The sequence below is a fragment of the Phyllobates terribilis genome, unplaced genomic scaffold, assembly GCF_046119375.1.
Source record: "Phyllobates terribilis strain yellow unplaced genomic scaffold, ASM4611937v1 Scaffold_1__5_contigs__length_1240528914, whole genome shotgun sequence".
In the NCBI taxonomy this organism is placed as follows: domain Eukaryota; kingdom Metazoa; phylum Chordata; class Amphibia; order Anura; family Dendrobatidae; genus Phyllobates; species Phyllobates terribilis.
The window spans coordinates 533,142,991-533,160,436 of NW_027362761.1; the positions used below are offsets into that span (position 1 = coordinate 533,142,991).

Sequence of the window (17,446 nt, forward strand, 5' to 3'; positions counted from 1 at the left end):
GGTCCTCATGTGAAGCACAGCTGTAGGCTGAGCTTCATAAAAGAATTGGAATTTCTCTATATATTGCAATACTATGGTGTTACAGTATATAGTATAATTAATCGAACGATTGTAAGTTCAAGTCCTCTAAATGGACTAAAAAATAAGGTAAAATATAAATAATTATGAAAAAATAAAAAAAAATAAAGTCAAATCACCTCCTGTTGCTCATTAAAAGTAAAGGAAAAAAGTGGTATCTCTGGATCTATAAAAGTCTAATAGTCTAATGATTCAAAAAATCTAAAATTAATCAACCAGACAAATAAACACCATAATGGGAAAAAAAATAGAAAGCTCAGAATTGGGGTTTTGCGTTTGCCCTTCGCCAAAGAATGCAATAAGCAGTAATCAAAATGTAACCCAAAATGGTATCAATAAAAACGTCAACTTATCTAGTAAAAAACAAGTTCTCACACAGATCCATCTATGTAAAAATGAAAACGTAATGGGTCTTCAAAAATAGAGACAAAAACATTATTTGCTCTATTTTTTTACAAAGTCCAATTTTTTTTTTTCATTACATAGGCTTGAAAAAAAAATCTATGCAAATTTGATATCACCGTAACTGAGCTGAACTGAAAAATCATGTTGCAGGTTATTTTTACAGCACAATGAACTCTGTAAAACCCCCCCCGCCTCCCCTAAAAATGTCAGTATTGCATTTTTTTCTCAATTTCACTGCATTTGGAATTTTTTTCGCATTCTTCAGTACATTGTATGGTAAAATGAATGGTTTTATTCAAAACTACAGCTCGTCCTGCAAGAAAACAAACCTCCATATGAATGTCGACGGAAAAATAAAATTGATTAAAAAAAATTATGGCTCTCAGAATAAGAGGAGTTAAAAACAGAAGTGGAAAAATTGCCATGTCAAAAGGGGTTAAAAATGTAAAGTGATTACTGATTAACTGAGTCTTTATTTTTGTACAAAAATGTTCTGATTAAGGTGATTTTTAAAAATTTTCTTTCTAGTGACTCTACTTCATATGCTGTACTGGGTGCTCATAGGCGGGAAGATGCTCGTGTGCAGAAGATCAGAATTAAGCGAGGCATTAAGTTCCCTCTATATGATAAGGTTCGCAAAATCAATGACATTCAGCTTTTAGAGGTAAGAATGAAAACATTGAGAAGATGTAAATCAAGGCTGAAACCAGAATATCAGAGCAGTAGAGTAAGGTCAATTTCATGTTCCAGAGAAATATGTATATGATGCCAATGTATGTCATGGGTGCCCCAAAGGGATGTCAACCTACTTTCCACCTTCTTGAAAGTTACAATATTTAAAGGGAGCTTATCATGTCTCAAAACTCTATTAACATTAAATTCTATTTACATCAGGTTATTTGCAATAACCAAAATGCTTATTGCAGCCAAATGGAAATCATCTGTTATCCCTACAATTGATGATATTATTGACAGAATCTCAGTTCACAGCACCTTTGAATTAGCATTTGCTCTTAAAAATAACTCTCTTTCCAAATATGAGATCAGATGGTCTTCTTGGAACCTCTATTTTCCTTCAAATGCAGACTACCATGTTCTTGATAAAACTTGATTGTTAGGATGTATGATCTTTTTTTGTAGAATACATATTCCAAACTTTCTATATGACATATGTTTTATTCTGTTTTTACAGTGAATCTTTTCCCTGTTTTTCCATTTCTTTTCCACCTCCCTCTTTTCCAGTTTATTTTTATTCCTCCCTTCTTTTCCTTGTTCTTCTCCCTTTCCTTCCTCCCTTCCTTTCTCCCTTTTCTCCTTTTTTCTCTCTCCCCTTTTTTCCTCCCTCTTTAATCCTTACTTTTTCCCTTGTTTTTCCCTTCCTCTTTAGATAGTTGGGGTGCCAATTTACATTTTTATTAATCTTAATTTTTATTCCTCATTATGTATGTTTATTATGTGTTCCCCTTTTCCCGTTATATGTTAAAAATCCCCACAATAAAAACTATTTTAACAAAAATTCTATTAACCTGCAGATATGGGGTGAAGATACAAGTTAATAGTTTTCTAAAGCCATGTGGCTGCTGCACTGAAGACCCGGCTACGGCTTTAGTCATTGCTCAGTTAATAGTGAGCGACAGCTGTAACCATGTCCTGGCACTGACTGAAAGCCAGCTTAGCAGGGCATAATTACAGAGTTGGCTGTCAGTCAGTTCTGGGGGTGTGGATACAGCCACCACTCACCTATGTACTGAGCAGTTACTGAAGCCACGCCTCTATGACTGAAAGCCAGAGGTGGGTGGGAGGAATAAAGTTAATTTCCTTCTGGTAGCCGTGCTTTCAGTGTAGCGGCCGCACGGCTTTAGAACCCTATTATCCTGCAGATTAACCCCATATCTGCAGGTTAATAATGTTTTTTGACATGATAGTTTCCCTTTAATACAACTTGATAATGTTTTGTCTGAGCACTTTTTTTTGCTCAGAATTATGGAAAACTTGCATGATGTCATGTATATAATTTATAAATCTTACTGTCTAGAAGGAAAAAAACATAACCTGTTCCTGACACAGCTTATTTTGGGTTTCCTGCCCAGACCAAATTTCTCATTTGTCCCTTTATGTGGTAATAACACTACCCAACAATTTTTTTTTTTTTTTCATTTTCGTTTTTTCCTCCCCTTCTTCCAAAAGCAATACATTTTTTATTTTTCCATCAATATAGTCATATGATGGCTTGTTTTTTGCTGGATGAGGTGTACTTTTGAACCACATGTTTCATTTTACCATTTATTGTACTGGAAAGCAAGACTATTTCGTAAAACTGACCTGGCAACATAATTCTCCAGGCCAGTACAAGTGTGCCGATAACAAACATGTACCGGATTTTTTGGACTATAAGACGCACCGGACCATAAGACGTACCTATGTTTTAAAGGAGGAAAATAGGAAAAAAAATTTAAGACAAAAATGTGGTCATGATGCCCTGTTATGGGGGAGGGGGTCTGCTGCTGACACTGGTATTGGGGTAATGTCCCCCAATTCTGTTAATATCCTCCATCCTGGTATGTACGGCCCCTCTTTCCTGGTATAAATGGCCCCCATCCCATACTGATATGCATGGCACCCCTTTATTCCCCATCCTGGTATGCATGGCACCCCTTTATCCCCCATCCTGGTATGCATGGCACCCCTTGAGCCCCCATCCTGGTATGCATGGCACCCCTTGAGCCCCCATCCTGGTATGCATGGCACCCCTTGAGCCCCCATCCTGGTATGCATGGCACCCCTTGAGCCCCCATCCTGGTATGCATGGCACCCACTGAGCCCCCATCCTGGTATGCATGACACCCCCTGAGCCCCCATCCTGGTATGCATGGTGTGGCACCCCAGGAGTCCGGTTGCCACAGTGGCATTGCCTCCCTCACAAGGGGTGATGCCATGCCTGGAAGCAAGCAGGGGTCCCCTAATCAGGTATACTAGCATGCAACACTTTCCTGGCTCCAGACCAGCAAGGGGAGCTCCTCCCCTTAGCAACTGGAATCTGGAGGCGGGGTTAGTGAGAGTTAGTGAGAGAAGTTGAAGACAGGACAGCGACGAGGAAGGACCTGGGGAGTGGAGCTGTAAGTCAGCTCACCCCAGAGAGGGCCGCAGAAGAACAGGACAACTGAGTACAAGGTTGTGGGGCACTGAAGGCTCAGCAGCAGAAACCGGAGGGCAGGAGACTGCAGGTGTCCTGGCCCCATTAGACGCCCGGAGGCTCAGCAGCACGATAGGGCCCAGCACCGCCACGTGGGAGCAACACATAAAGAAGGCCCGAGCTGCCAGCCATACCGGTGAGCACAAAGACGTTTTACTCAGGGACGAGTGCTGCAGCACAGCTATAAGCAGCAGGGCCAAAGAGATAAGCGCAAAGGGAAGGCCTCCAACTTCACCTGGCGAGTGGATTCCCAACTTGCTTCCAGGCAGCCCGGACCACTACTACCAGCTAGTACCCGTGCCCCGGTCTGCCTAACAACCACAAGTAAAGATAAGAGGAAACCGCCATTAAGTTGTGGACTGGTCATTATCTGCACCACCACCTGCATTGCACTACACCAGCAATATCTATAAAATCACCACTTACTGCCCTGGAGCTAAGCTTTGCCTGTGGAGAGCTGAACCAACTATGCTGCGTCATCATCAGCTCCAGAGGATCTGCACCGCAGCGGTGGCCCCATATAGCCGCATACCACAGGTGGCGTCACGAACATTACATATAAAAACTTTATTCCCTTTTTCTTTATTCCCCTTTTATTAACTGCCCTGGGTCATGGACCGGGTCACCGCCACTGTGACACCCCCAGCACCGACTGGCCTGGCTACCGAGTACCCCACGGCCCAGGGGGCCCGTCAACTGCACCCCTTCATACCCCATCCCGGTATGCATGGCACCCTCTGAGCCCCCATCCTGGTATGCATGACACCCCCTGAGCCCCCATCCTGGTATGCATGACACCCCTTGAGCCCCCATCCTGGTATACATGGCACCCTCTGAGCCCCCATCCTGGTATGCATGACACCCCCTGAGCCCCCATCCTAGTATGCATGACACCCCTTGAGCCCCCATCCTGGTATACATGGCACCCTCTGAGCCCCCATCCTGGTATGCATGGCACCCTCTGAGCCCCCATCCTGGTATGCATGACACCCCCTGAGCCCCTATCCTGGTATGCATGACACCCCTTGAGCCCCCATCCTGGTATACATGGCACCCTCTGAGCCCCCATCCTGGTATGCATGACATCCCCTGAGCCCCCATCCTAGTATGCATGACACCCCTTGAGCCCCCATCCTGGTATACATGGCACCCTCTGTGCCCCCTTCCTGGTATGCATGGCACCCTCTGAGCCACCATCCTGGTATGCATGGCACCCTCTGAACCCCCATCCTGGTATGCATGGCACCCTCTGAGCTCCCATCCTGGTGTGCATGGCACCCTCTGAGCCCCCATCCTGGTGTGCATGGCACCCTCTGAGCCCCCATCCTGGTATGCATGGCACCCTCTGAGCCCCCATCCTGGTATGCATGGCACCCTCTGAGCCCCCATCCTGGTATGCATGGCACCCTCTGAGCCCCCATCCTGGTATGCATGGCACCGTCTGAGCCCCCATCTTGGTATGCATGGCACCCTCTGAGCCCCCATCCTGGTATGCATGGCACCTTCTGAGCCCCCATCCTGGTATGCATGGCACCTTCTGAGCCCCCATCCTGGTATGCATGGCACTTTCTGAGCCCCCATCCTGGTATGCATGGCACCCTCTGAGCCCCCATCCTGGTATACATGGCACCCCTCTGGGCCCCCATCCTGGTATACATGGCACCCCTCTGGGCCCCCATCCTGGTATGCATGGCACCTTCTGAGCCCCCATCCTGGTGTGCATGGCACCTTCTGAGCCCCCATTCTGGTATGCATGGCACCCTCTGAGCCCCCATCACGCTGCCTATAAAAAAAATAAACACTCATACTCACCTCCTCTCTCCTCCAGCGCTGTCCCGCTCTGCTGCCGACACTCTTACTGTGTGAGCCCCGCATGGCAGAGCGCGCATGGCGTCCCTGCCATGCGCTCTCACACAGTGTGAGACGCTGTGCTGCAATAGTCACTGCTCCCCACGCCGGGACTCTGTGCATGGGGAGCAGTGACCATTCAGTCTGTTCAATAGCCGGCACACTGTACCGCAGCGCAGCTCCTGCTGCCGCTCTGTGGTCAGTGTGTCTGCTATTAAAGACCATGCGTATTCACTACAACCCATGGGAGGTGGTTGTAGGGAATATTCATGAGCTTTAATAGCGGGCACACTGACCGCAGAGCGCAGCACCAGTGTGTCGGCTATTAAGAGAAATTAATATTCATTGCTCTCCACGCCCATGGGCATGGGGAGCAGGGAATATTCATTTTCTTTAGTAGCAGGCACAGGGTAGGCTGCAGCAGGCGGCTGCTGACTCCTGTGCCACGCTGATCCCCCACTGCCACTCCCCCACACCCACCACCATGCGGCCATACAATAATATAGTATTCGGACTTTAAGACGCACCCCCACTTTCCTCCAAAATTTTGGAGGAAAAAAGTGCGCCTTATAGTCCGAAAAATACGGATATTTATTTTTTTCATTTAGGTGGTGAAAAAAAATTCGGAAATTTGTAAAAAAAAAATAGTTTTTGTCACCATTTTCCAAGACCCGTAGCATTTTTTGGGATCCGCAATGTTGCGGCGTACAAAAAAAGGTAATGCTGTCGTTTTGATTTCTTTTCTCATTACGCCAGTTACCGATCGGATTAATTTATTTAATATTTTGATAGATTGGTGTTGATGCGTTCAGAAATGTCCAAACGTAATTTTTTTATCTACTGTTCTATTTTCAATGGAGCAAAAGTGAGGTGAATTTAACTTTTAGGCTTTTTTTTCATATTTTTAAAAACTTTTTCTTTTTTAATTTTTTTCTGACTTTAATAGTCCCCTTAGGAGACTTGAAGCTGGTATCGTCCATTCAGCACTGCTATGTATAGCAGAAATCACTATCTCCTATAAACGCAGGCCACGAGCCGGCATTCACAGGAGTATCAAACCCTGGCTGTCATGACAACCCATCGGCTCCCCACGATGATGTGACAGAGGCACCGATAGGCAGGATGTGCTCCACCCACAGTTGTTTTAGGCACTTGATGGCTGAATAAATCAGCGCAGGGAAAGATGTGGGCTTGGCGTGCGAGCCCACATCAAAGGCAAGGACACTACCTGTGAAGTTCATGTACTTCAAACGGTAGTGAAGGGGTTAAGGAACCCCAGAGTGTGTGTTGATGTTCCAGAGGTTTTCTGTTGGCCATTTTTAGGCCACAAGGGGTTAGATCAGGGGTGGGGAACCTCAGGCCCTAGGCTCATTTACGGCCTGCAATGACATTTTCTCCGGCCCCCAGGCAGATTCCTGGGGACCACAGTGCTTGGGCTGGTAGCTGTGTTTTGATGGCCACCTGTCTTTTAATATGTTCTTTCTCTGTGAGCACACGCATGCAGAGTTCACTACTGCACGCTGAGGCGCGTGCAATGAAAGATTACGTACTGACACCATGCCAGCAGCAAGACTTACTTTGTGAGTGGAGTTAACGCACAATTTGTACGGCCCCCGAAGGATGGTATAAATATCCAAATGGCCCTTGGCAGAAATAAGGTTTAGATGGTATGATGACCTTAACAGAATATGACGAATCAGAGAAACCAGAGTCCAATGTCACTGACACCGCTCACCCTTCTCTCTGCCTGCACCTTGGCCATCATTCCCTCCCCACACTCAATTGTATTCATGTCTGTTAGATGTGTCTCTATTGTTAGAGGGCCTACAGCTGGCTATGCTTTCTTGTTCCCATTATTAAAGAGCGGGTCCCTATACTGTTATAGTGTATGCAATAACACTAAGGTCTGCCTACATTTTGGACAAATCCCAATACCCCTTTGAAGAGACATATAGGGCCTAATTTAAAAAAATAATTTCCCATTATTAAGGAGTGGGTCTCCTATACTGTTATAGCATATGCAATGACTGTAAGGCCTGCCCTACCAATTTGAAGACACAGAGGAGGACCTCAGTAAAAAAATGTTCCCATTATAAAGAAGCGGTTCTGCTATACAGTTATTGTGTATGCAGTGACTGCAACAGCGGCCTAAATTTTGGAAAAACTCCAATACCAATTTAAAGAGACATAGAGGAGGGCCTCAGTAAAAAAATGTTCCCATTATAAGGAGTGGATCTCCAAAACTGCTAATGCCCATGCAGTGACTACAAGGGATGCCAAAAATTTGGACGCACTCCAATGCCCCTTTGAAGAGACAGAGGAGGGCCTCAGTAAAAAAATGTTCCCATTATAAAGGAGTGGATCTCCAAAACTGGTAATGCCCATGCAGTGACTGCAAGGGATGGCAAAAATTTGGACCCACTCCAATACCCCTTTGAAGAGACATAGAGGAGGGCCTCAGTAAAAAAAAAATGTTCCCATTATAAAGGAGTGGGTCTCCTATACCGGTAATGCCCATGCAGTGACTGCAAGGGCTGGCCAAAAATTGGAAGCACTCCAATACGCCTTTGAAGAGACATAGAGGAGGTCCTCATTAAAAAAATTGTTACCATTGTTAAGGAATGGGTCTCCTATACTGGTAATGCCCATGCACTAAGTGCATGGGCTGAAAAGCATTTACCCCTGGGTGGTATACATGAACAGAACATACTGTATAACATACAGAATGTTACAGGTAGGCCTCTAAAAAAATGTCTTACAGGCATCCTAAACACCCTTACAATAAAATTATATGGGTGCTGCATCACGGTCACCCTGGTGATATGGTGGTGGAGGATGAGGAGAAGGAGGAGGACAACAGAAAATAGACAAAATCAGGAAGCATATACCCATGTTTGGGTGTGAAGAGGTGCATGGGAATAGACCTCCCAAAAAAGCCACTGGATTTGACTTTATTTTCCACTGCTATCATCCAGTGGTGTTGAGAAGTCTGGCCCAATCCAGCCCTTGTTCATTTTCAGTTGACAGGTGGATGGGCCTACCAGTTATAATGCCCCAGGTGGCACTAAAAACTCGCTCTGACAAAACGCTAGCAGCAGGGCAGGACAGGACCTCCAAAGCGTAGAGAGCCAGTTCATGCCACGTGTCCATGTGTGCCAGACTGCCACCAGCCAAGTCTTCTGTGTCCTGAACAAGAGGAGGACTGTCCATGCTCACCTCCTCCTCATTCTCCCTTTTCTCAGGCCATCCACGCTGAAGAGGTGGTGTGGGTAGTACCGTCTGTAGTGCAGGAATCCAACTCCTATTCCTCCTCATCCTCTTCCTTCTCCTCCCCATTAGCACCCAATCTGCGTTGGAATGAGATGAGGCTGGACTGTGTGGCATCACCCTGTATGAATCCTTGCTCTATCTCATCATGCTGCGCCTGCAATGCCTCCTCTTTAATTGTGAGCAGCGAGCATTTCAGAAGAAAGAGAAGTGGGATGGTGACGCTAATTATGGCGTCACTGCCGCTCACCATCTTGGTGGAGTGCTCAAAGTTTTGGAGGACGACACAGATGTCTGACATCCATGCCCACTCCTCAGTTCTTATGTGCAGAGGCTGACCTGAATGCCAACGGGCGTATTGAAGCTGGTACTCAACAACTGCCCTCTGCTGCTCACAAATCCTTCCCAACATATGCAAGGTTGAGTTCCAACGCGTGGTGACATCTCACACCAATCACTGAGCTGGAAGCGGCAAACGCTGCTGAAGCATGGCAAGGGCAGCAGAAGCTGTAGGCGACTTTCTGAAATGTGCACATATGCGGTGTACTTTGACAAGCAGATCAGGCAGATCACGGTAGGTTTTGAGAAACCGTGGAACCACTAGGTTGAGCACATGGGCCAGGCATGGTACGTGTGTGAGGTTGCCCAGCATCAGAGCCACCACCAAGTTCCGGCCATTGTCACACATGACCATGCATGGCTGTAGGTACAGTGGTTACAGCCACAGATCTGCCTGCTCTTTTACAGTTGTCAGCAACTCTTCAGAGGTGTGTGGTTTGTCCCCTAAGCATATTAACTTCAGCAGTGCCTGTTGCCACTTTGCTGAGGCAGTGCTGCAGTGCTTCCAGCTTCCGACTCATGTGGTCATTTTGGAGATGGAGGCTGAGGTGGAGGAGGTGAGGGATCTGTAGAATGTGTGGGCAACCCTGTTTGACCCAGGGCCTGCAATCCTCAGCGTCGAGAGGACGTCTTCCATCCCAAGATCTGACTCGGTCCCGGCTCCCACTATATTAACCCAGTGTGCCGTCAGCGAGTTGTACCGTCCCTGGCCACAAGCACTTGTCCACATTGTCCACATGTCCGTGGTTAGGTAGACCTTCCCAGTTACTGTGTTGTTGAGGGCATGGCTAATGTTCTGGGACACGTGCTTGTGTAATGCGGGGATGGCACACCGGGAGAAATAGTGGAGGCTGAGGACAGAGTACCGAGGGACAGCCGCCTCCATCAGGTTGCGGAAATATTCTGTCTCCACAAGCCTAAAAGGCAACATTTCAAGTACAAGCATTCAAGAAATGTGTGAGTTTAGTATTGCGGCCTCTGGGGCATTGGCTGTGTATTTACACTTGCATTCCAAGGACTGGGGTAGGGACAACTAAACGCTGCGCTGGGACAAGGTTGTGGACGGTGATAGTGGCAAGTGTGCAACGACAGGTGCAGGGCGGGAGACATATTCGCCTGCGCCATGGACAGGGGATTAGCATGCACGCAAAACAGCGGAACAGGCAGTGGTGTCACCCACAGACACTGTTTCTGGACCCTGGCGTTTGGCCCGACTAGTCGGGCGCTTTGCTGTCATGTGCCTGAGCATGCTGGTTGTGGTCAGGCTGGTAGTTTTGCTGCCCCTACTGATGCAGACCTGGCAGATGTTGCAAATGGCCTTTTTGGGGTTATCTGGACAGTTTTTAAAAAAAAGAATCAGACTCGGGAAGACCTAACAGTTGCACTGGGAACTTCCATCATGTTAGTGTTCTGGGGAACAGTTGGCCGTCTTGTGTCTGTGGCCACCACACTGCTTGTTCCTGTCTGTTGTGGTGCTACCACTCCCTCCACCTGTGTGCTGCTGTCCTCGCTCTCCATGTCACCTTGCCAGGTTGGGTCAGTGACTTCATCGTTCACCACCTCGTCTTCCACTTCTGCAACCTGGTTTTCCTGCTGACTTTCTGGCAATTCTGTCTCATCATCATCATCCACCTTTTGCAACAGTAATTGCACTTTCCTACTGTCGCCTTCATGTGACTGTGGCTGCTCAAATATTTGTGCATCGCTACATGCGATCTCCTCTTGCCCGCTTGAAGCTGGCCGGGCAAGAGGCCTAAATCTATATATGGAAAAGTGAACAGCTCTTTGGAGTGTCCAAGTGTGGGATCAGTTGTCTCTGGGCACTCAGCATGGTGGAAGGAAGGAGGATGAGGATGAGGAATACGTGGTCCAGACTCATGGCTGGTGGTGGTGAATCCTGCTTTGAGCAGTGGGTTGGACCAGATGACCCAGGAGGTCCCCTCCAACTCTACCATTCTATGATTCTATGGTGGTGGCAAAGTGACTGGAAGCATTATCTGCTATCCAACCAAGAACCTTTTCACACTGCTCTGGCTTTAAAAGTTGTGTTCCACGGCCCCCAAGTAATTGGGACAGGAAGGTAGTTCGACAAAATGTGGGTGTTTGTTGTGCTCCCTCAGCAGGCACAGTTTCATCTTGCCCACGGCCTCAGCCTCTGCATGCACCATTACCATCACGTCCACTTCCCTGTCCCTTGCCAAGCGCCTTTACCATTTTAAATGGAGTGTAATATTTGGCACACTCCACAAAATGTCTGACTTATTACCGCAGTAATATGCGATAACGTGTGACGACCACGGTTTTAGGCTGTGGCCTTGTAGTATAGCATTGATCAGTGACAAAGTGTGAATAAGTTCAATAAAACACAGACGGCTGACTTTAAATGGAGGGGAATATTTTGCACGCTCCACAAAATGTCTGAATTATTACCGCAGTAATATGCGATAATGCATGACGACCACGGTTTTAGGCTGTGGCCTTGTAGTATAGTATTGGTCAGCGACCAAGTGTAAATAGGTTCAACAAAACACAGATGGGTAACTTTAAATGGAGTGGAATATTTTCACGCTCTAAAAAATGTCACAATTATTACCACAGTAATATGTGATCACGTGTTATGTGAGGGAAAAAATTCTCTGCTTACATAATACAGCAATGTGAATAAAATCAAAAAAATCTGCCTGTATTCTGCTAACAAGCAAATGGAGCACTGTATTGCTTTGTAAGCAAATAATCAGGATTAAGAGCAATAAAAAATAGCCCTGATATGTAGGGCTATGGATATCTGCAACAGCAGCAGCAGACAGAATGTGCAATGGACCCTATTGTGCTGTATACACTGCCACATATGCTGCTTAACTCCTGCTATCACCAGTAATATATGAAGCTGGATTAGTCCTCAGAAGGACTGTTAGTTTAGATGTATATATAGCTGTGGAATACTTCACTAAAGCAACCACCAATTCTCTCTCTCACTCAGCAGCAGCTCTCCCTACTCTGCCTGTTTCCGGGGTACATTGTGATGAGCATAGGGTCACCAGGTCTTATATAGACCTGATGATGCTGTGCGGCCAGCCAGTTACTGTAATGCCACAACCAACATGGCTACGACATTACAGTGAGTGGCAGGCAATCTCTGCATGTAAATTGACTCTCTAAAGAGAGCTCCCGCCTGAGCATCCTGTAAATACTCAAGGAGCACCGAGCATCTCGAGCAGTGAGACGCTCTGGCAAGTACCGAGCAGTGACGAGCACGCTCGCTCATCACTACCTACCAAGTCTCCATCTGTGGTATGTTCCTTTTCCCATTGTGGATCTTAGTGCCTTCTGACTAACAAATCACATACATTTTTGGATCATCTTGCTGTGACTAAAGGACTGATATAAAGCATTATACCTTTTGGCACAAAATACTTGCTTCCTTGGGCATTTTTTCATACACTTGTTCTACCTTGTTGTCTTATTTGCCTTTTCCGCCTGGCGGAGATCTCTCCCGGCTCAGAGCGGTCAAAGACTGCTCCTGCCAGCGATTCTTCTGCTTCTGGTGAAGTCATGTTGATAAAGCAGTGCCTTTTGTTCCGTTCTTCTCTATCAATGGGGCTCTTTCGGCACCCCGCTACCTAACTGCATGACATCAACAGTGACGTCCCGACAACAGAGCAAAGTGGAAGAGGTGCAATGTTAATACAGTACAGACCAAAAGTTTGGACACACCTTCTCATTTAAAGATTTTTCTGTATTTTCATGACTATGAAAATTGTACATTCACACTGAAGGCATCAAAACTATGAATTGACACATGTGGAATTATATACTTAACAAAAAAGTGTGAAACAACTGAAAATATGTCTTATATTCTAGGTTCTTCAAAGTAGCCACCTTTTGCTTTGATGACTGCTTTGCACACTCTTGGCATTCTCTTAATGAGCTTCAAGAGGTAGTCACCGGAAATGTTTTTCACTTCACAGGTGTGCCCTGTCAGTTTTAATAAGTGGGATTTCTTGCCTTATAAATGGGGTTGGGACCGTCAGTTGTGTTGTGCAGAAGTCTGGTGGATACACAGCTGATTGTCCTACTGAATAGACTGTTATGATTTGTATTATGGCAAGAAAAAAGCAGCTAAGTAAAGAAAAACGAGTGGCCATCATTACTTTAAGAAATGAAGGTCAGTCAGCTCGAAAAATTGGGAAAACTTTGAATGTGTCCACAAATGCAGTTGCAAAAACCATCAAGCGCTACAAAGAAACTGGCTCACATGAGGACCACCCCAGGAAAGGAAGACCAAGAGTCACCTCTGCTTCTGAGGATAAGTTTATCTGAGTCACCAGCCTCAGAAATCGCAGGTTAACAGCAGCTCAGATTAGAGACCAGGTCAATGCCACACAGAGTTCTAGCAGCAGACACATCTCTTCAACAACTGTTAAGAGGAGACTTTGTGCAGCAGGCCTTCATGGTAAAATAGCTGCTAGGAAACCACTGCTAAGGACAGGCAACAAGCAGAAGAGACTTGTTTGGGCTAAAGAACACAAGGAATGGACATTAGACCAGTGGAAATCTGTGCTTTGGTCTGATGAGTCCAAATTTTAGATCTTTGGTTCCAACCACCGTGTCTTTGTGCGACGCAGAAAAGGTGAACGGATGGACTCTACATGCCTGGTTCCCACCGTGAAGCATGGAGGAGGAGGTGTGATGGTGTGGGGGTGCTTTGCTGGTGACACTGTTGGGGATTTATTCAAAATTGAAGGCATACTGAACCAGCATGACTACCACAGCATCTTGCAGCGGCATGCTATTTCATCCGGTTTGCGTTTAGTTGGACCATCATTTATTTTTCAACAGGACAATGACCCCAAACACACCTCCAGGCTGTGTAAGGGCTATTTGACCAAGAAGGAGAGTGATGGGGTGCTACGCCAGATGACCTGGCCTCCACAGTCACCAGACCTGAACCCAATCGAGATGGTTTGGGGTGAGCTGGACCGCAGAGTGAAGGCAAAAGGGCCAACAAGTGTTAAGCATCTCTGGGAACTCCTTCAAGATTGTTGGAAGACCATTTCCGGTGACTACCTCTTGAAGCTCATCAAGAGAATGCCAAGAGTGTGCAAAGCAGTCATCAAAGCAAAGGTGGCTACTTTGAAGAACCTAGAATATAAGACATATTTTCAGTTGTTTCACACTTTTTTGTTAAGTATATAATTCCACATGTGTTAATTCATAGTTTTGTTGCCTTCAGTGTGAATGTACAATTTTCACAGTCAAGAAAATACAGAAAAATCTTTAAATGAGGTGTGTCCAAACTTTTGGTCTGTACTGTATGAGGTATACAGAGGGAATCAGCAGAATTGCCACGAGAAATCAGTGCTGAGCATAGTAGATAGGTAGTTAGCAACTACCTTCCGGCAATTTCTTAGCCCTATACAAAAAACACCCAAAAGTCCTGGATAACCCGTTAAAGAGATGAGACCCCGCCGAAAATAAGGCCAGGTAGAGTTCAAAGTGAATAGTTTCACCTGAATCCTATTTTTGAGCTATTTATTGAAACTGTGATGTATGTGCTCAGCATAGATCAGAGGATAAAATTGAACTTAGATAAAAGTGAACAAAAAATAATTTATGTTAACCGAAAGGGTAAACTGTACCACATGCCAAAATGGTAAAAAAAACTTGCACATTACCATGCAAAAAACAAGCTCTCACACATCTCTATTAGTGTTGAGCGAGCATGCTCGGCACTGCTCAGTACTTGCCCGAGCATCTCACTACTCAGGATGTTTGGCGAGCACCGAGCATTTTCGGGTTACTCGGGCGGGAGCTCGGGTCTCCGCCTTGCATGTTTGGGGCTCTTTACAAAGCCAATGAACATGCAGGGATTGCCAGCCAGTCACTGTAATGCCTCAGCCATGTTGGTTGTGGGCATTACAGTGATTAGCTGGCCTCACAGCGTCACCTCGAGTATTTAATACTGGGCGCCGCCATCTTGGACACAGTCGCTCCGGATCAGAAAGTGTAGGGAGAGTGCTGCTGAGCTAGGGAGAGATTTATACTGCGAAATAGGTAGTGTAGGGTCTCTAAAGCCTGCAAAATCAAACAAACAGTCCTTCCGAGGACTAATATCCATCCCAGATATCAGGCAGGCAGGCAGGCAGGCTGTATAGGAGACGCAGTGGTTATACCAACAAACACTGCATTACAGTCCTGAGTACTGCTGCTGCTCAAATTGCTAGACTTAGCCCCAGGTCTGAGAGGCCAGGAAAAATCCTTTTTTTTTTCATCTAAATCCTGGGTGTAATCCACCATTTTGCCTTTTTTCCATAATAAAAAACAGTTTGAGTGTCTCGCTGACTGTTCAGACACAAATATACCTGTTTAAAAGATTCTGGTGTAGGCCAGAGAACTAGAACTGTGGTTTTCCTCTTCACCAGTCCAAATCTGGGTGTAATCCACCTTTTTGCCTTTTTTACATTAAAAAAAACAGTTTGAGTATCTTGCTGACTGTTTAGACACAAATATATCTGTTTCAAAGATTCTGGTGTTGGCCAGAGAAATAGAACTGTGGTTTTCCTCTTCCATGGTTCAAATCTGGGTGCTATCCACCTTTTTGCCTTTTTTCCATAAAAAAAAAACAGTTTGAGTATCTCGCTGACTGTTCAGACACAAATATATCTGTTTAAAAGATTCTGGTGTAGGCCAGAGAACTAGAACTGTGGTTTTCCTCTTCACCGGTCTAAATCTGGGTGTTATCCACCTTTTTGCCTTTTTTCCATAAAAAAAAACAGTTTGAGTATCTCGCTGACTGTTCAGACACAAATATATCTGTTTAAAAGATTCTGGTGTAGGCCAGAGAACTAGAACTGTGGTTTTCCTCTTCCACGGTTCTAATCTCCTTTTTATTACCCTTTTGCCATTGATAGTGCGAGTGTAAGCTATTTTACTTCATTTACAATGGGCAAGGCGCGTGGCAAGGGACATGGAGCTGGACATTCTGGTGATGGTGCGTGCAGAGGATGGGGCCGTGGCCAAGGTGAAAATGTGCCACAACCAACAGCCACATCTTCTAGCTCCCAGTTCTTGACCGAATTACTAGGGAAGCACACAACAACACCACTATTGCGAACTGATCAGTGTGAACAGGTTATTAATTGGATAGCGATAATACTTCCAGTCACCTGGGCACCACCACCTCCGGTCTGTCTTCCACACGGTCAAGTCTTAGTAGCCGTGAGTCTCGACCGCATACTCCTCCTCACCCTGATGCTCCTTCCTCCCACCATGCCGAGTGTCGTCAGACAGCAACTGATCCCACACTTGGACACTCTGAAAAGCTGTTCACTGGTCCATTTCCAGATTTGGGCCCCTCGCCTGCTCCGCTTGAAGTGGTAGAAGAGGAGATCCCATGTAGTGATGGCCAAATATTTGAACAGCCACGGCCACAGGAAGGCGGCGCTGGCAATTTGTCACAAGAGGTGGACGATGACAAGACACAATTGCCACGAAGTGAGGAGGAGGACCGTGGTGCGGAAGTGGAAGAGGAGGAAGTGGTGGATGATCTAGTAACTGACCCAACGTGGCAGGAGGACACGCAGAGCGAGGCCGGCAGCACACAGGGGGAGGGAGGCAGAGTACCCCAACAGGCAGGAAGAAGCAGTGTGGTGGCCGCAGACTGAAGGCGGGCAACCGTTCCCCGTAACCCCAACACGAAGGACGTTGCCAGTACAACCGGTAGGTCTTCCAGAGTCTGGAATTTTTTTAAAAAACTCTGCTGATAACCCCAAAAAGGCCATTTGTACCACCTGCCAGGCCAGCATCAGCAGGGGTGACAAAACTACAAGCCTGACCACCACCAGCATGATCAGGCACATGTCAGCAAAGCACCCGACTTTGTGGGGCGAACCCCAGGGTCCATGACCAGTGTCAGCGGGTGTTACCACTGCTTCTTCCGCTGTTGTGCGTGTAAGAGAACCCCCTGTTGTGCGTGCAAGGCAAGCCACTGTCCATACTGCATGCAAAGGTGTCCCCTCCTCTCAGTCTTCACTTGTTATGGCAGATTCTCAAGAAACAGCATCAACGTCCACGTCACACCGCAGCGTTCAATTGTCCCTATCCCAGACCTTTGAACAAAAGTGCAAATTCGCAGCCAACGCCCCACAGGCTACAGTCCTAAATTCGCACATTTCACGACTGCTTGCGTTGGAAATGCTGCCTTTTAGGCTGGTGGAGACGGAATCCTTCTGCAACCTTTTGGCGGTGGCCATCCCTCGGAACTCAGTCCCCAGCCGACACTATTTTGCCCGATGTGCCATCCCCGCACTACACAAG

General features: G+C 46.4%; 1 protein-coding gene across 2 annotated transcripts in view; it reads left to right on the top strand.

Annotated features, from left to right (window-relative positions):
- LOC141168646 (granzyme A-like) overlaps window positions 1-17,446 on the top strand; it is a 223,202-nt gene that overhangs the window by 183,570 nt on the left and 22,186 nt on the right. For both annotated transcript variants that reach the window (XM_073655068.1, XM_073655067.1), the window contains one exon: window positions 1,012-1,147. In XM_073655068.1, the coding sequence (XP_073511169.1) occupies window positions 1,012-1,147 (136 nt within the window). The remainder of the gene's footprint in view (window positions 1-1,011; window positions 1,148-17,446) is intronic.